This window comes from Prionailurus bengalensis, chromosome C2, assembly GCF_016509475.1.
Source record: "Prionailurus bengalensis isolate Pbe53 chromosome C2, Fcat_Pben_1.1_paternal_pri, whole genome shotgun sequence".
NCBI lineage: Eukaryota > Metazoa > Chordata > Mammalia > Carnivora > Felidae > Prionailurus > Prionailurus bengalensis.
Window position 1 is genome coordinate 109,150,775 of NC_057350.1, and position 27,230 is coordinate 109,178,004.

Genomic DNA, 27,230 nt, shown 5'->3' on the forward strand with positions numbered 1-27,230 from the left:
CTCTGTGCCCTTCTCCTACCACATCGGGGTGTTCACCTCCAGCCCCCAAGATTCTAGGAGGCTGTCCTAGAGGATCAACGCCCAAAGAAGCCCACACAGGAAACATTCAGAGATGCCCTCTCTGTCACCCCCAGAGGAGGCATACCTTTTTACCATACCACTAAAGGAGAGAACCAGCCCACTTTTCCATGTCTAGGTTTGCCAGGACACGAGTCAGCTCCCAAGCTGCTATACTCCTTAACTGTGGGGCTCACATTTTAAACAATCTGAGTAGCCTTGCAATTCTCCACCCTCAGCCAGGGTTGAAGTGAAGGGGCAGTCCTTTACCTCCTAAGGTGGGATGGTGCTCACAGCATAGTTTTCTCCAGGTATGCCCTTCTCACGAGATCCTCTCTCCTCCTCTCACTCAACCTTTATATTCTTGAAGCAAGTGAGTGGGCTCCAGAGTGATGGCACTGAGATTTGGGGAGGAGAATGGAAAGCTCATCTTTACTGAAGAATGTCCACTTATAAATGGAGAAAGGTTGCAACCCTATTCCAACCACTGGTGTGGTCAGGAATCTTCAGTGGATGCTAAAACCAGGTTGTGGAGGACGAGGCTATTCATATTGTCTCAGAATCACATACTCAGGTTATTTATTAACTACCAAGACAAAGAAGTACCATCATGCTGGGAAAACCTGGCAGATGTCATCTCAACTAAGTGATTGACCTAACCATGGCCCATAATGGGACAAAGGGACACTCCTGGGTTCTCTGAAGGACACACTGAGAAGGACCTAGCATCATCTGTGTAGTTTTCTTGCCAAAAATTTTTACTCTTGATCTAATCATGAAAAAATGATCAGACAATCCAGACTGAGAGACATTCTCCAAAACAATTGACTTGGAATTTTTTTTAACGTCAATATCATTAGAGAGAAAAAAAATGGTGGAGGAACCATTTTAGACTAAAAGAGATTAAAAAGCCATGACACTAAATACAAGCTGGGCTTCTTAATTAAATCATGGATCCAGTTAGAGTAAGAGAAGATGGCAGCGGAGTAGGAGAATCCTAGGCTTGCCTCATCCTATGAATACAATTAGGTAACTATCACATCATCCTAAATATCCAAGAAATTTATCTGAAGACTGGCAGAACAAATCCCGCAGCTAAAGGTAGAGAAGAGGCCACATTGAAGAAGGTAGTAGGAAGTGTGGAGATGCAGCTTAGAAGAGAAACAGATTGTGGAGACTGTGGTGAGGAGGGAGCCATGGTCACGGAGAAGGGTGAAAGACTAACACATGGGAATGCACAGAGAAAATGAATCCCTATAGCAATTGGCTGGAGAGTCAGAGGGCCCAGATTTTGTGAGTTCTTGCAACCAGTAGGGCTTGAAGCCTGGAGTTTTAAAGCTCAGTGTGCTTGGCTCTTGGAGAGCTTGGAGGACATTGGGGCTGCTCTTAGAGAAAAGGCAGGGCAAACAGCCCAAAGACATATAGCATGAAACGGTGATCTGAAAAGCGACTGGGGCACAAAGAGGGAAGGCTATTTGCTCACCTTGGAGGGTGTCCTAGAGAGCAGCATTCATGGAGAGACCTCTCTAGGAACAAAGGAACTGGCAGGTGCCATTTCCTTCCCTGCCCCTCAGCATAAGCACAGAGCCACCTGCAGAAACCAACGTAGCACTGACACCCACTATCTAACTTGCTTATACCAAGCCCCATACTCCTGTGTTCTGGAAGAACTGCCCTTCCAAGTCACTCTTACCTCAGTTCCACCAACAGGCACTCTACCCCAGAAGACCATCCCAAACCCCTGCCAACACTATGTCTCTCAAACCAGGAGTTTTGGAAGGCTCCAATTCTAGTAACTGTGGCGACAGGTCTCATTTCACAAGCAGACCAGAGCACACGTAGTAAAAACATGCCACATTCAGGCCAGGGACCAAACACTGCCAAACAGGCAAAGAGCCTCTGCAGACAACCAGCCTTAAGGATAAAGCAACCAAGACATAACAGCAGAGCACATGTGGCATGCTTTGAAGACACTTTGGAAGCACCAGGCCCTGGGGAACAAGGGATACTACACACCGTAGGATACTAAAGGACCTCATCTTTATAAAGCCATTACCCTCAAGAACAGGAGACAGAGCTGACTTTCCTAACACAGAGAAGCAGGCATAGAGGATTAGACAAAATGAGAAGACAGAGGAATTTGTCCCATAAGAAAGAACAGGGCAAGGCCATGGCTGGAGATCTAAGTGAAATAAATATAAATAACATGACTGTTGAAGAGTTAAAGCATTGATCATGAAGATACTCACTAGACTCGAGAAAAGAGGGGAAGACATCAGATAATTAACACAGAGATAAAGAATAACATAGCAGAGATAAAGGACTGAAGTGAAATGAAAAATATGTTGATGGAATGAACAGCAGGATGGAAGAAGCAGAGAAATGAAGGACCTAGAAGGACCTAGAAGACAGTAGTGGAAAGTAATCAAGCTGAACAAAAGAGAGAAAAAGAATTATGTAAAATAATAATAGACTTAGGGAAGTCAGTGTCTCTGTCAAATATAATAACGTTTGTATTCTAGGAGTCCCAGAAGAAGAGAAAGGAAAGGAGGCAGAGAATTTATTTGAAGAAATAATAGCTGAAAGTTTCCCTAATCTAGGGAAGGAAACAGATAACCAGATCCAAGAGGCACAGAACCCCCAACAAAATCAACACAAGCGGATCCACACCAAAGTATACTATAATTAAAATGGCAAAATATAGTGATAAAGGAAAAAATATAAGCAACAGAACAAAAGAAGACAGTTATAAAGAAAGGAAACATCGTAAGGCTATCAATGTATTTTTCAGTAGAAAGTTTCCAAGCCAGAAAGGAGTGGCATGATATAGTCAAAGTGCTGAATGGGAAAAACTTGCAGCCAAGAATACTCTACCCAGCAAGGCTATCATTCAGAATAGGAGAAATAAAGAGTGTTCTAGACAAACAAAAACTAAAAGAGTTCACAACCACTACACCAGCCCTGCAGGAAATATTAAAGGGGACTCTTGGGGTTGAAAGAAAAGACCAAAAATGACAGCAGGAATGTAGAAAAAACAAAAGCAGTAAAAGTGAATATTTTGGTAACAATTCAGTCAAGGAGCTCACAAAATAAAAGGATGTAAAGATGACACCATAGGGGCACCTGGGTGGTTTAGTGGGTTGAGTGTCTGACTTTGGCTCAGGTCGTGATCTCATGATTCATGAGTTTGAGCCTTGCATTGGGCTCGCTGCTGTCAATGTGGAGCCTGCTTCAGATCCTGTGTCTCCCACTCCCTCTGCCCCTCCCCTGCTGGTGCTCTGTCTCTCAAAAAAATAAATATTAAAAAAAAAAAGGTAACACCATATCCCTAAAATGTAGGGAGGAGAGAAGTAAAGAATGGGTTCAAATATAAATGACCATCAACTCAATACAGATTGCTATCTGCAGAAGATGTTACATACAAACCTAATGGTAACCACAAATCAAAACTACTAATAAACATGCAAAGAATAGAGGGAAAGAAACCCAAATATATCACTAAAGAAAACCAGCAAACCATGAAAGAGAGAAAGACAAGAAAGGATCAGAGAAAATCTTCAGAACAACCACAACACACTTAATAAAATGGGAATAAACACCTATCAATAATTACTTTGAATGTAAATGAACTAAATGCTCCAATCAAAAGATAGACGGTGACGAAATGGTTTTTAAAAAAAAAAAACACATCTATATTCTGCCTAAAAGAGACTCATTTTATTCGTTTTTATTTATTTTTTTTAATGTTTATTTATTTTTGAGAAAGAGAGAGTGAGTGTGTGTGTGTGGGGGGGGGCTGGTGCAGAGAGAGAGGAAGACACCGAATCCAAAGCAGGCTCCAGGCTCTGAGCTGTCAACACAGAGCCCGACGTAGGGCTTGAACTCACGAACTTGAACTCATGATCTCTCTCACGTGAGATCATGACCTGAGCCGAAGTCGGACTCTGCTTAACCAACTGAGCCACCCAGGCGCCTCTAAAAGAGACTCATTTGAGACCCAAAGGCATCTGCACTTTGAAAGTGAGAAGGTGGAGAAACATTTATTATGCAAATGGATGTCAAAAGAAAGGTGGAGTAACACTACTTATACTGAACAAAATACTTAATTTTTATTAGTTTTAAAGTCTATTTATTTATTATTTTATTTTTTTGAGAGAGAGAGAGAGAGAGAGCTCACAAGCAGGGGAGAGAGGGAGACATAGGATCCAAAGCAGGCTCTGTGCTGACAGCAGTGAGCCCAATGTGGAGCTCAAATTCATGAACTGTGAAATCATCACCTGAGCCAAAGTAGGACGCTTCATCAACTGAGCCACCCAGGTGCCCCCTAAAGTTTATTTATTTTGAAAAAGAGAATGAGCAGGGTGGGGGCAGAGAAAGAGAGGGGACAGAGGATTGGAAGTGGGCTCTGTGCTAACAGCAGAGAGCCTGATGCAGGGCTCGAACTCACAAACTGTGAGGTCATGACCTGAGCTGAAGTCTCTTAATCAACTGACACTTAACCAACTGAGCCACCTAGGTGCTGCTGGGCAAAATAGACTTTAAAACAATGATGGTAACAAGGGTGAAGAAAGGCACTATATCATAATAAAGGGGACAATTCAATAAAAAGATACAACAATGGTAAATATCTATGCACCCAACATCGGAGCACCCAAATACATAAAGCAGCTAATAACAAACATAAAGGAAGTAACTGATATTAATACAATAATAGTAGGGGACTTTAACACCCCACTTACATCAATAGATGGATCATCTAAACAGAAAACAAGGAAACAATACTTTTAATGACATATTGGACCAGATGGATTTAACAGATATAGTCAGAACATTCCATCCTAAAACAGCAGAATACACATTCTTTTCAAGTGCACATGGAACATTCTCCAGAACAGATCACATATTAGACCACAAAACAAGACTTAAATTCCAAAAGATTGAAGTCATACCATGCCATCTTTACTGACCACAATGCTATGAAACCGTAAGTCAATCACAAGAAAAAATCTGCAAAGACCACAAATACATGGAGGTTAAATAACATGCTGCTAAACAATAAATGGGCCAACCAGGATATCAAAGAATAAATTAAAAAGTACATGGAAACAGGAGCACCTGGGTGCCTCAGTCAGTCAGGCGTCTGAGTTTGACTTAGTTCATGATCTCATGGTTTGTGAGTTTGAGCCCCACCTTGGGCTCTGTGCTGACAGCTCAGAGCCTGGAGCCTGCTTTGGATTCTGTGTCTCCCTCTCTCTCTGGCCCTCCCATGCTTGTGTTCTGTCTCTGTCTCTCTCTCAAAAATAAATAAATAAATATTAAATTTTTTTTATAAAGTACATGGAAACAAATGAAAATGAAAACACAATGGTTCAAAACCTTTGCAACACAGCAAAAGTAGTTCTAAGAGGGAAGTTTATAGCCTCAAGAAGCAAGACAAATCTCACATTTACAACCTAATCTAATGTGTAAAGGAGCTAGAAAAAGAACAACAAATGGAACCTAAAGCCAGCAGAAGGAAGAAAATAATAAAGATGAAAGCAGAAATAAATGATAAAGGAACTAAAAACAATAGAACAGATCAATGAAACCAGGAGCCGGTTCTTGGAAAAGATCAGTAAAAATGATAACCTCTAGCCAGACTTCTCAAGAAAACAAAAGAAAGGACTCAAATAAATAAAATCACAAATGAGAGAGGAGAAATAACAACCAACACCACAGATATACAAATTATAAGACAATAATTATAAGACAATATTATGAAAAACTATATGCCAAATAAATTGGAAAACCTAGAAGAAATGAATAAATTCCTAAGAACATCCAACCCCCCAAAATTGAAACTGGAAGAAAGAAAATTTGAACACATTGATTACCACCAAAAAATTGAATCGGTAATCAAAAAACTCCCAACGAACAAAAGACAGATGCCTTCACAGGTGAATTCTACCAAATATTTATTTTTTTTAAAAAAAAAATTTTTTTTCAACGTTTATTTATTTTTGGGACAGAGAGAGACAGAGCATGAATGGGGGAGGGGCAGAGAGAGAGGGAGACACAGAATCGGAAACAGGCTCCAGGCTCCGAGCCATCAGCCCAGAGCCCGACGCGGGGCTCGGACTCACGGACCGCGAGATCGTGACCTGGCTGAAGTCGGACGCTTAACCGACTGTGCCACCCAGGCGCCCCTCTACCAAATATTTAAAGAAGAGTTAATACTTATTCTTCCCAAACTATTCCAAAACAAAAACAAAACAAACAAACAACAAAAAACAGAAGAGGAAGGAAAACTTCCAAATTCATCCTATGAGGCCAGTAATTACTCTGATACCAAAACCAGATAAAGACACACAAAAAGAGAACTATAGGCCAGTAACTCTAATGAACATAGATGCAAAAATCCTCCACAAAATACCAGTAAACCAAATCCACCAATACATTAAAAAAAATCATTTACTATGATCAAGTGGGATTTATTCCTGGGTTGCAGGAGTGGTTCAGTATTTGTAAATCAATCAGCATGATACATCACGTCAATAAGAGAAAGGATAATGGCACAAAAACAGACACATAGACCAATGGAATAGAATAGAAACCCCAGAACTAGACCCACAAATGTATGGCCAACTCATCTTTGACAAAGCAGGAAAGAACATCCAATGGAAAAAAGACAGCCTCTTTAACAAATGGTGCTGGGAGAACTGGACAGCAACATGCAGAAGGTTGAAACTAGACCACTTTCTCACACCATTCACAAAAATAAACTCAAAATGGATAAAGGACCTAAATGTGAGACAGGAAACCATCAAAACCTTAGAGGAGAAAGCAGGAAAAGACCTCTCTGACCTCAGCCGTAGCAATCTCTTACTCGACACATCCCCAAAGGCAAGGGAATTAAAAGCAAAAGTGAATTACTGGGACCTTATGAAGATAAAAAGCTTCTGCACAGCAAAGGAAACAACCAACAAAACTAAAAGGCAACCAACGGAATGGGAAAAGATATTCACAAATGACATATCGGCCAAAGGGCTAGTATCCAAAATCTATAAAGAGCTCACCAAACTCCACACCCGAAAAACAAATAACCCAGTGAAGAAATGGGCAGAAAACATGAATAGACACTTCTCTAAAGAAGACATCCGGATGGCCAACAGGCACATGAAAAGATGTTCAGCGTCGCTCCTTATCAGGGCAATACAAATCAAAACCACACTCAGGTATCACCTCACGCCAGTCAGAGTGGCCAAAATGAACAAATCAGGAGACTATAGATGCTGGAGAGGATGTGGAGAAACGGGAACTCTCTTGCACTGTTGGTGGGAATGCAAATTGGTACAGCCGCTCTGGAAAGCAGTGTGGAGGTTCCTCAGAAAATTAAAAATAGACCTACCCTATGACCCAGCAATAGCACTGCTAGGAATTTATCCAAGGGATACAGGAGTACTGATGCATAGGGCCACTTGTACCCCAATGTTCATAGCAGCACTCTCAACAATAGCCAAATTATGGAAAGAGCCTAAATGTCCATCAACTGATGAATGGATAAAGAAATTGTGGTTTATATACACAATGGAATATTACGTGGCAATGAGAAAAAATGAAATATGGCCTTTTGTAGCAACGTGGATGGAACTGGAGAGTGTGATGCTAAGTGAAATAAGCCATACAGAGAAAGACAGATACCATATGGTTTCACTCTTATGTGGATCCTGAGAAACTTAACAGGAACCCATGGGGGAGGGGAAGGAAAAAAAAAAAAAGAGGTTAGAATGGGAGAGAGCCAAAGCATAAGAGACTGTTAAAAACTGAGAACAAACTGAGGGTTGATGGGGGGTGGGAGGGAGGAGAGGGTGGGTGATGGGTATTGAGGAGGGCATCTTTTGGGATGAGCACTGGGTGTTGTATGGAAACCAATTTGTCAATAAATTTCATAAAAAATAAATAAATAAATAAATAAATAAATAAATAAATAAGAGAAAGGATAAGATCCATATGATCATTTCAATAGGTGAAGAAAAAGCATTTGACAAAGTACAACAAAGTAGGTTTAGAGGGAACATACCTCAACATAATTAAAGGCCATATATGAAAAACCTACAGCAAACATCATCTCAATGCAGAAAAACAGAGCCTTTCCCCTAAAGTCAGGAACAAGACAAAGATGTCCACTCTCACTACCTTTATTCATCATAGTACTGGAAGTCCTAGCCACACCAGTCAGATAACAAAAAAGAAATAAAAGGCATCGAAATCAGTATGAAGAAGTAAAAATTTCACTATTGGCAGATGACATGATACTATATATAGAAAACCTGAAAGACTCCACCAAAGAGCTGCTAGAACTGATAAACAAATTCAGTAAAGCCACAGGATACAAAACCAATGTACAGAAATGTTGCATTTCTTTTTCCTTAATTTTTTTTTTTTTTAGAGTGAGCAGGGGAGGGGCAGAGAGAGAGGGAGACATAGAATCTGAAGCAGACTCCAGGCTCTGACCTCTTAGCACAGAGTTTGATGGGGGGCTAGAACCATGAACTGTAAGGTCATAACCTGAGCCAAAGTAGGACGCTTAACTGACTGAGCCACCCAGGTGCCCCGAAATTGGTTGCATTTCTACACACCAAAAATGAAGCAGCAAAAAGAGAAATTAAGAAAACAATCCCATTTACAACTGCACCCAAAATAATAAGATTCGTAGGAATAAACCTAACCAAAGAGGTAAAAGACCCGTACTCTGGAAACTAAAATACTGAGAAAAGAAATTGCACAGAACACCAAGAAATGGAAAGATGTTCCATGCTCACAGATTGGAAGAAAAAATATTGTTAAAATGTCTATGCTACCCAAAGCCATGTACACTTTTAGTGCAATCCCTATAAAAATATCAACAGCATTTTTCACAGAACTAGAATAAACAATCCTAAAATTTGTAGGGGAACACCAAAGACCCTGAATAGCCAAAGCAATCTGGAAAAAGAAAAGCTAGAGGCATCACAGTTCTGGACTTCAAGTTATATTACAAAACTGTAGTAATCAAGACAGCGTGGTACAAGACGGTGTGGTACAAAAATAGATATATACATCAATGGAACACAATAGAAAATCCAGAAATAAACCCACAATTATATGGTCAATTAATCTTCAACAAAGCAGGAAAAAATATTCAATGGGAAAAAGACAGTCTCTTCAACAAATGTATTGGGAGAACTGGACAGCGATGTGCACAAGAATGAAACTGGACCACATTCTTAATCCATACACAAAAATAAATTCAAAATGGACTAAAGACCTAAATGTGAAATCTGAAACCATAAAAGTCCCAGAGGAGAACACAGGCAGTAACTTCTTTGGCAAGGGAAACAGAAACAAAAATAAACTATTGGGACTGTATCAAAATACAAAGCTTCTGCACAGTGAAGGAAACAATCAACAAAACTAAAAGGCAACCTATGGAACAGGAGAAGATATTTGCAAATGACATATCCAATAAGAGGATAGTGTCCAAAATATATAAAGAACTTATAAAACTCACCATCACAGGGGTGCCTGGGTGGCTCTGCCGGTTAAGCCTCCAACTCTTGATTTCTGCTCAGGTCATGGTCTCATGTCATGAGATCAAACACTGCAATGGGCTCCGTGCTGCATGTGGAACCTGCTTAAGGTTCTCTCCCTTTGCCTCTCTCCCACTCATGCTCGCACTCTCTCTCTCAAAATAAAACTCAGCATCCCCAAAACAATTAATCCAATTAAAAAATGGACAGAAGACATGAGTAGACATTTCTCCAAAGTAGACATCCAGATGGCCACCAGACACATGAAAAAATGCTCATCATCACTTATCATCAGGGAAGGCAAATCAAAACCACAATAAGATATCACCTCACACCTGTCAGAATGGTTAAACAATGTAAGAAACAACAAGTGTTAGTGAGGATGTGGAGAAAAAGGAACTCTCATGCACTGTTGGTGGGAATGCAAACTGGTGCAGCCACTTAGGAAAACAGTACGGAGGTTTCTCAAAAATTTAAAAATAGAACTTGAAAAAATAAACACCCAATATTATTCTCCTATATTTACCAAATTGTGCTGTGATCCCACAATTGCACTACTGGGCATTTACCCAAAGAATACAAAAAAACCAATTCAAAGGGATACATACATCCCTATGTTCATAGCAGCATTGTTGGCAATAGCCAAAATATGGAAGCAGCCCAAGTGTCCACTGATGAATGGATAAAGATGTGGGATGTGGTGTGTGTGTGTGTGTGTGTGCGCGAAATAGAATATTACTCAGCCATAAAAAATAATGAAATCTTGTCATTTGCAATGAAATGGATGGAGCTAGAGTATAATGCTAAAGTGAAATAAGTCAGAGAAAGCCAAATATCATATGATTTCACTTATATGTGTAATTTAAGAAACAAAACAAGTGAACAAAGGTAAAAAGAGAGAGAGAGAGAGAGAAATCAAGAAACAGATTCTTAACTATAGAGAACTGATGGTTACCATGGGTGAAATAGGTGATGGGGATTAAAATAAAAACTTTAAAAATAATAACTAGTATATATTGAACATCTATATGTACTATCTACAATGCTTTATAATTATTATAATATTCAATCTGCACTAACACATATTGAGGTGTTCATTTCGAGTTAGAGATGAGGACACACAGAAGGAGAAATTCAAATTAACTTTCTTAAAGCACAGGGTTTGTTAAGAGTTACTGTCAGGACAAAGAACTATCTATGCATTTTCAGAGTCCTTGCATTGTTCAGTATACCATGTTGACTTATGATCTATTTCGATGCTCTTTTTCATTGTTATATGTACAAGAGGCTTTGGTCTTAAAATCTTGACTGTATCAAAAGTTGTAATAGGATGTAATACTACCAGAACTGATAAAATGATTTGGATTTTGTTGATGTAGTAGAAAAAACGTTAGTTTTAATTTTGAAATAAAACATGAATTTGAAAAAAATCGTGGATCCACTTCCCTTTCAAAAATAAAAACAAAAACAACTAAATCCTATAAAGGACATTTTAGGAACAATGAATATGGCTTGCATATTAGATAACAGTGGTATATCCATGTACAAGTTTTTTTTCAATATATGAAATTTATTGTCAAATTGGTTTCCATACAACACCCAGTGCTCATCCCAAAAGGTGCCCTCCTCAATACCCATCACCCACCTTCCCCTCCCTCCCACCCCCCATCAACCCTCAGTTTGTTCTCAGTTTTTAAGAGTCTCTTATGCTTTGGCTCTCTCCCATTCTAACCTCTTTTTTTTTCCCCTCCCCTCCCCCATGGGTTTCTGTTAAGTTTCTCAGGATCCACATAAGAGTGAAAACATATGGTATCTGTCTTTCTCTGTATGGCTTATTTCACTTAGCATCACACTCTCCAGTTCTATCCACGTTGCTACAGAGGGCCATATTTCATTCTTTCTCATTGCCACGTAGTACTCCGTTGTGTATATAAACCACAGTTTCTTTACCCATTCATCAGTTGATGGACATTTAGGCTCTTTCCATAATTTGGCTATTGTTGAGAGTGCTGCTATAAACATTGGGGTACAAGTGCCCCTATGCATCCATGTACAAGTTAATAACTGTGTAACGGTTATATAGAAGAATGCCTTGTTCTCAGGAGATAGAAGAAAGTATTTATGGGCAAATGTCACAATGACAGCAGGAGAGGGCAAAATAGAGGCAAAACACAGCACAATTTGGTAAATATAGGAGAATAATATTAGGTGTTTATTTTTTCAACGTTTCTGTAGGTTTTTAAGTTCTCAAAATAAAACATTGAGGGAAGGAAAAACAGGGACCCAGCTCTTGCTCATTTCCTCTGCAAATATACAAATAAAGATTTGGCATCTCTCTTTGAAATTTCTTTTCAATCCTGTCTTGGTGCCTGGCTCAAACTTCAGTTATTACACCTTGTTATGCATCTATATTCCTAACACGGTAAATATATGTAAGAGCAATAACAACCTCAAAATATTTGTACAGGGCATTAAAATTTACAAAACATCTCCTCTTATACTACTTCATGTTATCTTCACAACAATCTTAGAAATAGCTAGGCAAGGTAATGTTTTTATTCTTGCCATTTTCCGGGTGAAAAACCAAGAAGCAGAAAGTCTGAGCAACTCAGTCAAATTCACACACCCAAGATTAGCACCGTCTTCCTCTGATTGCAGACCCTGTAGTTTTTCACAATACATATTAAGCACCCCAAAGGGGGAAGTGGGTTAACAATGGCATTTATTTTCTCATTGCTTCATTTTTTTTTCCCCAGAAAGAGATTTACGTGTGTTTGTTTATCCCCACTATCTGAGAATTCCAGATTAGCAATGACAGAGGTGGCTCTGCTCACCCTAGTGAATCAGCATGCTGGGAAACCCTGAGTGAGATGCTGCAAAGTGACAGGCTGCTAACATCCCCAGCCCCACCTTCCTGGGCTAGGGTGTTGGATAATGTGTCTCCAATTCCTACCCGTGTCACTGCAGATCAGCTGGAGCACAATAAGAAATTTACCGAGATTAATTCCCCTGAGACTGAGTTGACATCCCCTCAGAATATGGCGGTAATTCTTGTCACAACTCCAGGGAAATGACAAAGCACACAGAAGGAAGTTCACATGAGTCACAGACCCACAGCTTCAGAATACTAAGTGGCTCCGTCTCCACCTGACAGCTGGGGTGAGCAGAAGCCATCTCTGTTCGTTCGTGTTCTCTCACTCTCTCTTTTTCTTGACTGAGAACAACTTAAGAACAAAAGAAAACCAAAAAACCATCCTTTCTGAGCTTGGTGAGGGCCACAGATTTGTGGTGAGGAAGTACCATAGGCTCCCAGACACATGGCCCACATTTCCTTTTTTGTATCTTACTGGTAGGGGTTACCTCTCTTCTGCCTTCACTGTTGACTTCAGATGTGAAGAGAGGGCAAGGAGGGGGAGACAATAGAGGGAGTAGCTAAATTGCATAGAATATAAGCATATTCTTCTCCAGCATCTTCCATTCTAACCAGGACATTATGAAATGAGGTTGGGAATCTTCAACATCCAAAGAGAGCACAAGATACAGTACTCGATGATTACAAATTGTCTGGAACATAATTTTCTTTAAAGCCAGCTCATCACATATTTTCTGCAGCCTTGGCAATCTTAATTTCTCAGTATGCTCTAGTAAAGGTAGTGTTAGGAAAGCTCCTGTCCTCTCTATGGAACCCAGTTGGAACAAGATAATTTGTTAGCCACGGCTCTGACGCCTATCAGAGTGATCCACCTTCAGGACTTCGGGGGCCTCTGTTAACTCTGGACAGGTTTTCAATGGCCCTGGAAGGCTGCACATCTGAAGCAGCATGTCACCTACTAAGAGTGGTGAACTCTGTAATGTGCCTTTGCTATGTTACTTAAGATCAGTTCTGCTCAAGACAGCAAGAGAAATGAGGATAAATGAAACCATGTAGAGAAACAGGTAGCTTGTGAAACACAGGAAGAATTCACATAATGCATATGGTATGACTAAGTGGATTAGTAACCTCTGAGTCACGGCAGACATAGACAAAGTAGGAAACCTGTGTGCTGAGCAGAGAGGTGGAAGGATGGAAAAATGTGATGTTCACCATGCATGTAGTATGCACATGACACCCAACGTTCAAGATATACTAAATATACATGAAATATACGAGGATTCAAATAAGGTCTTAAATCAGCCCCGTTTGGTGATCCCCTTCTGGCTTCAAAAATCCTGTGCACAAGAAATGCAGAGTCCACGGCTACGTCAGGCTACAGCTATCAGGTGAGCTACAGCTAACGGCCAGGTGAATTTGTCCCTGAGAGCAAGAAAGCAAGTGTATGATTGACCCAGACACCTCCTGTCTACTGAGCTGTCTTGCCCAAATCTCAAATATGATCATCATAATACACCCTCATAGGGAAGGACACTGTGGCATAGAGAGAGGACAGGCCATATGACCACTGCGTGCCGTAGGATTTAGATAGTTGGGTCCCTCTACCTGCTTATACTCAATCCTAATTGTTTCAATTGCCCCATCTCTCCCCTCTTGCTTCTCACTACGCTTTTTACTTGATTTAATAAACCATGTGATGCATGCATCTTAATTTGTTGGGTGAGCCTTTCTGTTTTGGGACCTTCAGGATTGCCTGGTGGTGGACTTGGAGGCTACTAATGCATCAAGGTCACTTCCCACATGACAAATTCACAGCAGGACCACACACACAATAACAACACAACAACAAAAGACACAGCTTTAACTTTTTAAGGAATTACCATGTACTAAGCAACATTCTAAGCATTTTGTATATATCATTCCAAAAAATCCTAATTACCCTATAAAGGAGAGATTAATACCTGAATTTTATAGATAAGGAAACTAAGGAAAAGAGAGGTTAAACAATGGGTCTAAAATGACACAACTAGGAAGAAGTGGAAAGATGATCAGAATTAGGGTCTTATTCCAAAATTAGGTCCTTCCCATTTTGTAGGAGGCCAAGCTATTCCCCCCCATATCCTTCTTAGACTTCCCTTGGACACCTTATCTACCCCTCATACTTTCTTTTCTTTTTTTTTTTTTTTTATGAAATTCATTGTCAAATTGGTTTCCATACAACAGCCAGTGCTCATCCCAACAGGTGCCCTCCTCAATACCCATCACCCACCCTCCCCGCCCTCCCACCCCCCCATCAGCCCTCAGTTTGCTCTCAGTTTTTAAGAGTCTCTTATGTTTTGGCTCCCTCCTTCTCTAGCCTTTTTTTTTTCCTTCCCCTCCCCCATGGTCTTCTGTTAAGTTTCTCAGGATCCACATAAGAGTGAAAACATATGGTGTCTGTCTTTCTATCCTCCTCCCAGGATTTATTTTTTCTTCATACTATGATCACCATCTATTGTAACTCAATTAGTAACTTATTGCCTGTCTCCCCCACAAGAATGTAATTTCTATAGAGGCAGGATGTTTGCCTAATTTATTAACTTCTGCTTCTTCTAGTGCATGAAAAGTGCTAGTCAATGAATATCAACTGAATGAGTAAGTAAATCCTGTTACTGACTTTTTTCTAGGTATATTTTTGAAAATAAAATCACAGTCTCAAGATTACCTTTTGACTGAATATATTAACCCCAGAAAACCTATGATTACATTAACTGTAAAGGGCATGGAGCATTTCAGAACAAAACTCCAGGGAGAAACAACGGGCTAGAAGAAAATTCCATTGCCAACTCTGTATGTTAATTTCTACGTGGCCTCCCTGAAGACCCTAGTTGTTTCTGCAGCCTGGCCACCTTTATGTGATTTTCATCACATTATAATTTCAGGGCCTTGGACTTCCCCTATGGTTACCTCTGAGAAGGAATCCAGAAAAAGTGGATTTTTATATGTATGTGAATTATATGGAACATTCTAGAAAAGGGGCTTATGCTTGCTTGCTCTCCTATACCCACATTATTAACTCATTCAGAAGTCACTGTCTGTGTTGTCTCCATTTCCAGGTAAGGACACTGAGCCTCAGTGGGTTGTAACTCGCCCTGGGTATACACTCTAACAAGTGGCAAGGCCAGAAGCTGTGTTCCCCATCTAATGTCCTGCAGTCCACTTTGCAGAAATACTGTCCTAATAGGAAGGAGGAGTACAGTGAGTAGAAACATGAGATTTTCTAAAAAGCCATACCAGAGACTGAAAGAACCCACGTGAACCCATCCAGCTCTAATGCTGTTTCTTAGAATGAATGAAATAAATTTCTCTTTTTATTAGGGGCGCCTGGGTGGCTCAGTCAGTTAAGTGTCCAACTTCAGCTCAGGTCATGATCTCGTGGTTCACGAGTTCAAGCCCTGCATCAGGCTCTGTGCTGACAGCTCAGAGCCTGGAGCCTGCTTCAGATTCTGTGTCTCCCTCTCTCTCTGCCCCTCCCTCACTCATGCTCTCTCTCTCTCTCAAAAATAAATGAACATTAAAAAGATTTTTAAACAATTTCTTTTTTTATTAAATGTATTGTTTTATAAAGGATAAAACATTAGCTGAATAGGTCTAAGGTAGCAGTCCAATTTTTGGTGAATTTGTAGTTAAAATGGAAATAAAACTGATTTAGTAAAATTGGAACACTTTTTTTTTTCCTCGCCATAGGGTTGGTAGGGTTTGGCTCATCTTCTTGGATACAAAAATAATTTTCTCCAAATCACTATCTTGAAAACTCAGCTGTCCCAGCCTTTCAACCAAAATGTTAAACTGATCTGATTGGCACTCAAGGCTCTCAGGAGCATCCTGGCTAGGGGTCATAAATGAAATGCATTAGATAATTTTAATTTGATATAGTAATCCTCAGGAGCAACTGAACTGCCAAAGAATCACCCTCCATTCATTTCTGCTCATTTAGGTATCAGTCAGATTTCTAGAGAAAGACCTGGCATCTGGATGTGGCTGCTGTTGCTGATGAGGAAAAATGGAATGTAAGAGTGTCCTGGGGATGTTTACCAGCAATCTGTCCTTAGCATCATCCTGAAATGTTGAACCAGATCAGACACCAGAATGCTTATAGATGTTAGGAAACCAAAATAGGTTTTAAGTGGAGAAAAATAAAGTTGGATCTATTTAACTTTAAAGCTTCACTCATTCAATCTTCAAACACTTGTTCACTTATTCATCCAATCGTTTATCCATTCATCCATCCATCCATCCATCCATCCATTCATCCATCCATCCATCCACACAATAAATATTTATTGAGCTCCTACTCTGTGTCTTGTGCTCTGCTAGCCTGGAAATAGAGTTTATAGAACTGTGTGGTCAAATTTAGTTCTCAGCAGCCACATGTGGCTATTAAACATTTGAAATGTGGCTGACCCAAATTAAGACATGCCATAAAAGTGAAAAACACAACAGATTTCAAAGGCTTAGTGTGAAAGAAAAATCTCATTAAAAATTTTTGTATTGATTGCATGTTGAAACGATGTTTTTACATATTGGGTTAAATTTTTTAATTTTTTAAATGTGTATCTATTTTTGAGAGAGAGAGTGTGAGCAGTGGAGGTGCAGAGACACAGAATCTGAAACTGGCTCCAGGCTTTGAACTGTCAGCACAGAGCCCAACGTGGGGCTCAAACTCACAAACTGTAAGATCATGACCTGAGCTGAAGTTGGACACTTAAACTGACTGAGCCACCCAGGTGCCCCATGTTGGGTTAAATTTAAAAAATATATATATATATTTATTTATTTATTTACTGGGGCACCTGGGTGGCTCAATCAGTTAAGCATCTGACTCTTGATTTTGGCTCAGGTCACGATCTCATTCATGGTTCATGAGATCAGGCTCTGTGTCAGGCTCTGCACTGACAATGTGGAGCCTGCTTTGGATTCTCTCTCTCTCTCCCTCTCTGCTCTTCCCCTGTGCACATGCTCTCTCTCTCCCTCAAAATAAATAAACATTTTTATTTTATTTTATTTATTTTTAAAATGTAATTTATTGTCAAGTTGTCTAACAAACAGTATCTACAGTATGCTCTTGGTTTTGGGGGTAGACTCCCGTGATTAAATAAACATTTTTAAAAAATAAAATTAAAAATACATATGTATGTATTTTTTAAAGATTTTATTTTACTATTTTTTAAAACTGTGTATTTAGTTTCTTTCTTTCTTTAAATTTTATTTTAGAATGAGAGAGTGTGAGCAGAGGGGAGGGACAGAGGGAAAGAGAGAGAAAATCTTAAGTAGGCTCCAAGCTCAGCTCGGAACCCAGTGCGGGGCTCAGTTCCATGACCCTGGGGTCATGATCTGACCTGAAATCAAGTCAGTCACTCAACCAACTGAGCCACCCAGCACCCCTAAAGATTTTATTTTATTTTATTTTATTTTATTTTTATTTATTTAATTTTTTTTCAATATATGAAATTTATTGTCAAATTGGTTTCCATACAACACCCAGTGCTCATCCCAAAAGGTGCCCTCCTCAATACCCATCACCCACCCTCCCCTCCCTCCCACCCCCCATCAACCCTCAGTTTGTTCTCAGTTTTTAAGAGTCTCTTATGCTAAAGATTTTATTTTTAAGTAATCTCTGCACCCAACATGGGGCTTAAACTCACAACCCTGAAATCAAGAGTCACATGCTCTATCAACTAAGCCAGCCAGGTGCCCCTAAAATATATTTCTATAATTATTCTCATCTGTTTTTTTTTTTTTTTACCTTTTGAATATAGCTAACAGAAAATTCGAAATATATGTGTGGGTTGCATAATATTTCGATTGGACAGCGCTGCTAGTGACTATTTGCAGAAGATTTCTTCCTGCTCTTATTATGGTTTGGAGGAAAGATTGAGAGAGTGTCTTTCCGGGAAGATAATAAAATATAAAGGCAGAAGAGATGATCCATTGTGCTTAGATGATATTTCTAGGTTTTATGTCATTAAATTTTTGTTCTGAAAACTTTGCTTTGGATAGGAATTATCTAGGAATTGAAGAACATGTAGAAAATTTGGGATGCTGCAATACTGGCTACTTTCTGGTATTTTCTGAGCTGTAACTGGACATCCTAGAAACCTGAATATCCATGGATTCCTGCTTGCCTATGGCGACACTAAATAAAATGGCTTAGAAGGAAGTAAATATTTATGGAATGGGTTGTTTGACGTGATGATACTGTGGGGACTAAGTGAAGCTAACATTGATCTTGCCTCTCTTATGTAAAAAAGATATCCTGTGTTGTTTATGTCTGCATTAACCTGCTAGCAGGAAAAAAATAAATAATTTGAACTGTAATTAGGTTGGGAGTAACATCTAATGACTAAGGGAGTCTGTGAGATTAACTAGTTTTGGCAAAAAGCTCTAAATAAAAGTTAGAGCTCAATTCCAAATGTTTTTTAAATTAAAATATGATTTAATTTAAAAATCGTCATATTCTCTCAGATCAACAAATTAATGGGATTTCCTCTTTCCTTTTTAAAAAGCTATGTATACAAAAAGGGGTCCTCTCTCTCTTCTGTTATTCACGAGTAGTACATGATTTGTAGACTCCTCTCCTGCCCTCAGTCATATTCAATCACTTCCTCCCTGGAGCAATGAGAAGAATATAGAGAGACAAATTAGCCTAGCACTTGGGCATGACAGAAAGCCAAACCAAAAAACTCCTAGTGTAGGTCCTCAGACACACAAATGCTCTGTGTCTATCCCTGTCTAGCATGACTCGTGTTGGAATGAGCTTTCTTTTGTCTAATAAGCTCAAGAGAAGGTTTTGAAATACATGCAATACATGCTGGGATTTATGGAAATGAGAGAATTAAGAATATGAGTGGCACCGAGCACAAGGAACTGTCAGGGACTCTACTGGTAAGAACACAGCAGCATAAAGAAAGAAGAAATGGGAGTGGGGCTGATTTTTTCTGGGACTGGAACACATGCCATCGATGCCAGATATCGTAGCAGAGACAGATGGCATGGCAGATGCTGTGAAAGAAAAATGACTTACTACTAGGTGAACCAGAAAAAATAAACAAGAAGGACAGAGGAAAAAGTCCACAAGTTCCCCTCTGTTGTCAGAAACATCTTCCCATGGCTATAAAATATAATCGCATCCCATAGGGTTGCAGATTGCAAAGTAAGTGTCTTACTACTTTCTCCACTGATTGCACACTTAGAATTTACAGCTATTCTTTTGAGAGGACTCGCTTTCTGTCTATTGGTTTTTCAAGCAAGAAGCGAAGACAACAACAAATTGGATATATGATGCCTACATATTATGAAGAAGATGCTACTGCTAATCTTTCTTGGCTCAGTTGGTTGCTGTGTGATATGTAGAACCCGGATGAAACTCGTCTTGGTTTATTTTAGAAATGTCCCCAATTAACATCCTTTCAAGGTGCAAATCAAAGGGGTTGGCATTTTAATAAATTTTTTAAAAACATGTCTTAGAAAGCTGGGCTGGGCTCTTTCATTACGTCCTTGGGGTTTAAAACAGGTGCCTATAAAAATCCTGTTAGCATGTGTTGTGGCCCCATGGAGTTCATAGGAATGGTTGAAACCAATAAAAATGATTTTCAAATGCTAAGGGTCTAATATGGGATACCCAGACACACACATACAGCACAGTGCCAACATACGTAGATTTAATATAGGAAAATTCATCAATAGGCACTTGGCAACCACTGTTGCATCACTTATATTAGACAGGAATGGAAGCAATCAAGCCTAAAATCGTCAATCTGAGTTGCTGAAATAAAGACAAGTGTGTGAATGATATTAAGGATTTTCTGGCCATTACAAAAAAAAAAGGGCTGGGGACTGGCAGGTATCCAATGATGGTTTTGTCATATTTGCAGAAGAAATTGAATGATTAAAAGAATATAGAGTAACGTTGGCTAACAAAGAACTACTGTGGGGCCTTTAAGGGTAATTTTGATTATATATAACATTTACTTTCTGTAGTGTTTTTAGAAACACTAATAGCTCTCTAAGGTAGACCCCCATTGTATATGTATAACTTTCACTCACACACTTGTGACTTTATAAAATCATTGCAAAAATGAATCTTAATAACATGGAAGCCAGAAATAGCTTAGACACCTCCCCCCCTCCCATTTTTAGGGGAGCAAATGCACCCAAGGCCTCCTGGCAATCCCTATTTCTCATTTTCTTCTTATTTCCTATTTCTTCTTCCGTTGGCCGGATCAGCCCTGTCCTCTGCTACAGTAAAGTAGAAGACACTACATGCAGAGAATGGGTTTCCAAAGACTAGTATCAAACTGGCATTTCCATCAGGCCCACCTTGGAACAAGTAAGCGTACCAAGTTTGAGGATACACATTTTCTGAAAGCCAGGGAGAAATTATAGGGAAGCTCTTTCAATCTGGAACAAGTCCTACTTGAGGAATTTCTGTGCTACATTCCTACTAAATCCTCCCAGAGAAATAAGTCTCAGAGCCTGAGGGACCAGCTAAGAGCAGATCCCTTCTTGGGGGAGGGTGGGGAGAGCTGACTACATTCCAGCATCAAGTGGTTGATGGCTGCAGGGCTACAAAATTCCACGTTCCTTGACCTAATCATCAACAAATGCAAATTTCTATGGTCTGACATCCTTCCTTAGACTTCTGAACTTGGACATTGACTCTTGATAAAATGGTTGACAAAATATTCTGCTCTGTGGAATTTTCTATGAGAAACTCAGGGAAAATTAAAATGTTCTCTGATTCTAGCAAAGGCCGGACAATGTTGTAATTACAAATTCTATGGGGTAGCAATTTTGTGTGTTTAATGTTAACACTCTGAAGCTCCCTTCTAAAAAATTTCAACACATAATCAGTGTTCATACTGCAGACACCATTATCATATCGGTATCACATAGCTTAGATCCTAATTGAGAACTTCTCCCTTCTAGAGGTATATAATGCAAATTATAATGTTTTCTGCTTGAGAGACTCCCGCATTCTGTCTCTACAATTAGACATGAGGGTGGGGCGGGGACAAAATGGGAAAAAAAAAAAAAATCTGAAAAATCCTATACATGATGTAATTTAATTGCAAAGGACTCTTTCCCAAGGAGGAAGACAATGCCACAAGCACTTAAAATGGGAAGCAATTTCAGTTTTTCACAGCCCCCACTAAATAGTATTTTATTTGACACTTTTGTTCATCAGATAGCTTTAGTGTTCTCTTTTTATGTGTCATTGGGAGGAGGGTGACGTCATGTTATCCTTGCGATGAGCACTTCTTACTCTAATAAGATGTTTATGGTTGCTTTAAAACCTCTTTTTTACTTTGATAAAAATATGTATTTCTAGATTATTTCCAGAGATCATTCTTTTTTTAAAATGTTTATTTTTGAGAGAGAGAGAGAAAGAGTGAATGTGTATTGGGGCGGGGGGGGGGGGGGGGACAGAGAGATAAAGACACAGAATCAAAGTAGGCTCCAGGCTCTGAGCTGTCAGCACAAAGCCCGACAGGGGCTCAAACCCACGAACCGTGAGTTTATGACCTGAGCTGAAGCTGGACACTTAACTGACTGAGCCACCCAGGCATTTATGAATTTCGAACACTGCTATTCCTTTATAATAAACTGATTTTCTCAGAATTAAAAAAGCAGAAAACTCTAGGAGAAAATTAGACGTATAAATACTTATATTTTAACATTTCTCTGTAGTTGCACAAGAGATAAACGGCAAGGAAAATAATTTCCATGATATTCTTTTGTCAGAAATGCAACCTACCAAAAAACTCAGATATGCTTTCGTATGTACAATCATTTGGAACCTCTGTAACTTCTATAACCCTATAGCAAGAATAAACCTTTATAGAACCTGATTTATTCCAAGACCCTGGACTACTTTTTGAATCATCAAGGACAAATTTATCGTCAGTGTAATTTTTTGTTGATTACTATATTCTAAGTCCTTGAAACTGCGTAAATGTATGTCATATTGTAAACCTCAAATGACTTTTTGCCCTTTTCCCCCCGAAAATCTTTGTTCTCATTCACCTCAGGTAAGTCGAATCCATGCCTGCAAATCTCAATTAACTAGGACATTGTTATTAATTTGTCCTCCCAAACTATTTTCTTCCTCATTCATCTTAGGTAGCCTCCATAAATAAATGCAAATTGAAGAAAATTTAGTTTTAGGAACATTTTCAAAGTTTCCTTGGGGAGATGCCTATTGTCTTAAATTAGTTGTAACAGGAAGGCGATAGAATGTTGTAGCTCCTTGAGAATCAAAACCCAAATTGCAATGAAGAGCCTCATTTTGAAGTAGTCATTCTTATAAAACCTCTGCTCATGGCACCACTGAGCACTTGTTACCACAGATTGGAAGCTAATCAGACCCAGTCATTACAAAAGAGAAAGATCATCAAGGGACTCCCTCCAAAATAATGATGGCTGGGTTATAAACTCCCCTTCCAATTAATTTTATTGGTTTAGTTGATGAAATAACAGAAGGGAAATGAACCTGGAAAAAGTGAGCACTGTACCCGGCAGGAGCCACAACCCCAATGCCTGGGACTGCGTACAAAATGAATGAAAATGCAGGACGCAGAGCTTTGCTTTGAGGGTAAATACCGAGGCCAAAAGGCATCCCCTGGAAAGTTTTTAATTTTCCATATGCAATCAACTAAGTCTGAATAGACTTCATTTCCTGCCGTTAGTGAAAGAAGTCGTCAAGCTAGAATCAATAACTCAAGAGTCACTTATCAAATTTTGTCACTCACCTTCCATGGGGGTGTTACTGTCTGGTCGATTTGCAAAGACTACATCCACATACTCGAGCTGCAGCCTCTGGAGGGAGCCCTTCAATCCTGGGAACAGAGGCAGGAAAAATCCAAAAAATGTAAGTGTAATAAGCACTATTAGAAGTAGTTGAAGTTTGGTTTCCTTTAAAAAATTTACTTTAAAAAAAAAAAAAGCACTGGGGCACCTGGATGGCTCAGTCTGTTGAGCGTCTGACTCTTGATTTCAGCTCAGGTCATGATCTCACAGTTTGTTAGATCAAGCCCCACGTCGGGCTCTGCACTGACAGCATGGAGCTTGCTTGGGATATTCTCTCTCTCTCTCTCTCTCTCTCTCTCTCTCTCTGCCCCTTCCCTGCTCGTGTGCCTGCTCCCTCTCTCCTCTTTCAGCATAAAAAAATAAACTTAAAAAAAAAAGCACTGAATTAATTTCAAAAAGACATGGAATACAATGAGGTATTAATTGGCCCCTAGAACCTTTAAAAAATATATTGGGGCACCTGGGTGGCTCAGTTGGCTAAGTGTCCGACTCTTGATTTCTGCTCAGGTCATAATGTCACAGTTTGTGGGCTAGAGCCTGGCATCAGGCTCTCTGCTGATAGACTGGAGCTTGCTTGAGATTCTCTCTCCCTCTCTCTTTGCCCCACCCCTGCTCATGTGCACGCTCTCTTGCAAAATAAACAAACATTTAGAACAGATATATAGATATAGATAAAGATACATATCTCAAAGGCTGACTTTGTCCTTCACAAAGAGGAGTCTTATAACTTTCTCAGTAACTTCAGTACTCCTACCCCACCAGAAAAAAAACATACTCAGTAATGATCTTTCATAGTGACTCATCTGTGGCAGTATCTAGAAGCAAAGTTTAGAATAAAAAGTAGCCTACGAGTTTAACTTCTTCCTGAAAAGTGGGATGGGATACATTTATTGCACATCAAAAACATTAAAATGGTATAAATAAGAAATAAGTGACTGCCAAATCCATCTTAACGTACACATGGGTTGTAACAGGAATAAAAGGATTGGCAAATGAAGGTTTTGCTCAACATTTTACTAAGTGGAACAAAGCTTGAAGAACGTTAAATATAGCTGAGCTCTACCATTTCTATTATTCCCTTTCTTTGGGGAAGAAACAAAAACACAAGAAGCTATAAAGACTTAGGGCATATAAAGGAGAGAGTGAGAGCTTAAAAAAAATCTGGAACCAATAATCTAAGTTCCAACCTAGCCATTTGGTTACATTCCTGTGACTATGCAGAAAAAAAAAATATTTAAATTCAGTAAAATTAATACTTCCCTGAAATAGAATGTATTGTATATAATATTATGCAACCAAAAGGAGGACAGTTCAAGAATCATTTTATCTCATTTCCATGAGACACAGCATTTCCTTATCAGCCTATTTAATTCCTCAGGAAGACCGGTGGTTTTTCTCTTTTTATTATAGGCATAAAATTAATTGCATGTTAAATGAGGCTCTTATACATTTAAATTTGGCTCATTTAAATTTGATTTTTCAAACTGGTTTACCAGCCAGCCACAATTACTTTTCTGACAGGAAAATGAAGTTGTTGGATATAGTTCCGGAAATATTTTTCATTCATTGAGAAAGGATTGTCTGTGTTGATGGCTTCTTAAAAGAAGGATTGATGAAGAGATTAAGGCAGACAGGTGTTATAAGTTCCAATGCCCGCTCTCAAAAAACTGCAGTGACTTTCAGGCCCAGAGGGTCACCAGCTCTCTCAAGGGGCAGCTTGAAATAAAATCTACCTTAAAAAGCACTATGATATAAGCCACTTTTTAGAAGCAATTATACATATGGAGGAAGTAAGGGAGGACAGGATAACCAAGTGAACAAATAATAGAGTATCACAGGTTGGAAAGGTTGGAAATCTGTGCTCTAGCATGCTGCATGATTCAACTTGGGTTATTTGACCTTTTTTTGGGGGGGGGGGTGTGACTCAGGTCTCTAATCTGCCGCGGAGATAACAATACTTACTACCTTCAGGATCACTGCTCCAGAGAGCAAATAAAACCAGCCGTCAAGCACTTTGTTAGTGTAATAGTCTGTAGAAATGTGGTGATTATCACAGTGGTGCTCACATCTGGAAAGGTTTAGAATCAGAGGTGCCAAAGACTAAATGCTAAAGATTTTCAGTGGACCTCCTGGTTCTGGAGGGAGGCATTTAGTGACAGTTCTGGCCCATGCTTGGCCCTGGAAACAAGTGTCCTCCTTTCTGATAATGGCCCTATCCCTCAGTGTCTCTTCTAAACAGCTCAATGTGGGCAGAGCAACCAGGAGAAAAAGCTACAGCTGGCTTGGCCACTTTGTAGTGCTATGTGATCGGCTATGACTTGAGTCATTTACTCTCCCATGCCCTAAGCATGTGCTAAATCCCAATTTGATCCTCAAACTGTGCTGGGCTCTGGAGGTATAAAGATGCATGGACACTGTATTTATTTCCAAAGAGCAAGCAGTGCATAGTGAGAGCATCTGTTGGCACGGGTTCATTGCTCAAGGTAATAACGTGTACCCACTAATAACGGCATGCACTTGATATGAAGGTCAGTCTCATTGTATTTGGTCATTCCTCACCTCTCAATTCTTTCTCTGGAAGGCATTTATTTTTCCTTGATATTTAGGCTGAGATTCAAGTGTATTCATGTGAGAATAAAAGAAATAATGTGCTGCATCACGTCAGTGATCCACCTGAACTCCCACTCTGACTTTGAAGTGAAGTAGGAGGAGATTGTGTCTTTCAGAGATCCTGTCCCCTAACTTCGAAAATGTCAATCATATAAAAGTCTTGAAATCCACGGTGTACATTTTTGGGTTTTACTGTCTGTGAGATGGAAAGTCATTGGTAAGGGGCTGGGACATGAGGAAATAGGAGTTAAGCAGGGGAAATGACATTATCAGATCGCCATTTGAGCTGGCCATGGGCCTGCTGAGGACGATCTGTCACAGGCAAGGGTGAAAGCGGGGAGGGAGGCCAGTGAGCAGGTCACCAAGTCGGTAAGAAGTGTGCAAATTCCGGACAAGTTGTGGAAGTAGCAATAAGAGGACTTGCTGTTGTGCTGGATACAGAGCGTGGAGGTCAAAGAATCAGGGATGACTCTTAGCTTTTTGGCCTGAAAAGTGACGTGACCGTTAGTAAGATGGGGAAGTCAGGGAGAGCAGGTTGGTGGGAGCCGTGGTCTGAGCCACTTAAGTCTGGGCAGCACATCAGTCAAGCACATGGAGCTCTTGGCAGCTGGATGGACCAGCCTGGCAACCAAAGGCCAGGTCTGTGTGCAGGTGAGGAACGGAGTTTGGGATCCAGGGTATTCATTCAGGCTGGCCTGAATGACCTTGCTGATGTTGCTTAGCCTCTTTGGGCCTTTGGTTTCCTCATCTGTCCAAAGACAAAATAGAGTTAAATGACCTTTCTGCTTTAATGCTTCATGTGACTACAAACCAAATCAGGCACTCCTGTCCTTTCCTGTTTGGATGCTCTAATCTTGTAGAAATAAACTATAGCAACATAAAGACATGCTCAACAAATGTCTCCTTGAAAGCTATTTAGGGTTTATCTCTAATAAGCAAATAGTCATGTTCCAGCTGCACTTAGGAAATGTTTGTTGAGCACTGGCTTGGGGCCAGGTATTGTTTTAAGTTTAAGTAGACGTGCAAAAATACGTTAACCTTGGCTGCCGAGGAACATCCGGGCAGCTAATCACAACTTAAGGGAGATAAGTGCACCAGTGCAGTGAATGCACTTGCTGAAGGCACTTTTGACTTTAGTCTGTCCCTCAGCACCAACCCAGTGTCTGTGGGAGCAAATATAGGAGAAGCAGGAGAAAAGCTCCCTGTCCTGGAGATGTCTACGAGTTAACTGGCAATTCCTCAAAAGTCCACAGGATAGTAAGTTATGTTATATAAAGAAAATAGCTTTCAAGTGA

The 27,230-nt window shown here is 39.8% G+C and overlaps 1 protein-coding gene across 5 annotated transcripts in view; it reads right to left on the reverse strand.

Annotated features, from left to right (window-relative positions):
• KCNAB1 (potassium voltage-gated channel subfamily A regulatory beta subunit 1) overlaps nucleotides 1-27,230 on the reverse strand; it is a 422,904-nt gene that overhangs the window by 39,187 nt on the left and 356,487 nt on the right. For 3 of the 5 annotated variants that reach the window (XM_043595052.1, XM_043595053.1, XM_043595054.1), the window contains exon 8: nucleotides 23,268-23,354. The exons of the other annotated variants lie outside the window; for them this stretch is intronic. In XM_043595052.1, coding sequence (XP_043450987.1) covers nucleotides 23,268-23,354 — 87 coding nt within the window. The remainder of the gene's footprint in view (nucleotides 1-23,267; nucleotides 23,355-27,230) is intronic. 5 annotated transcript variants of the gene reach the window in all.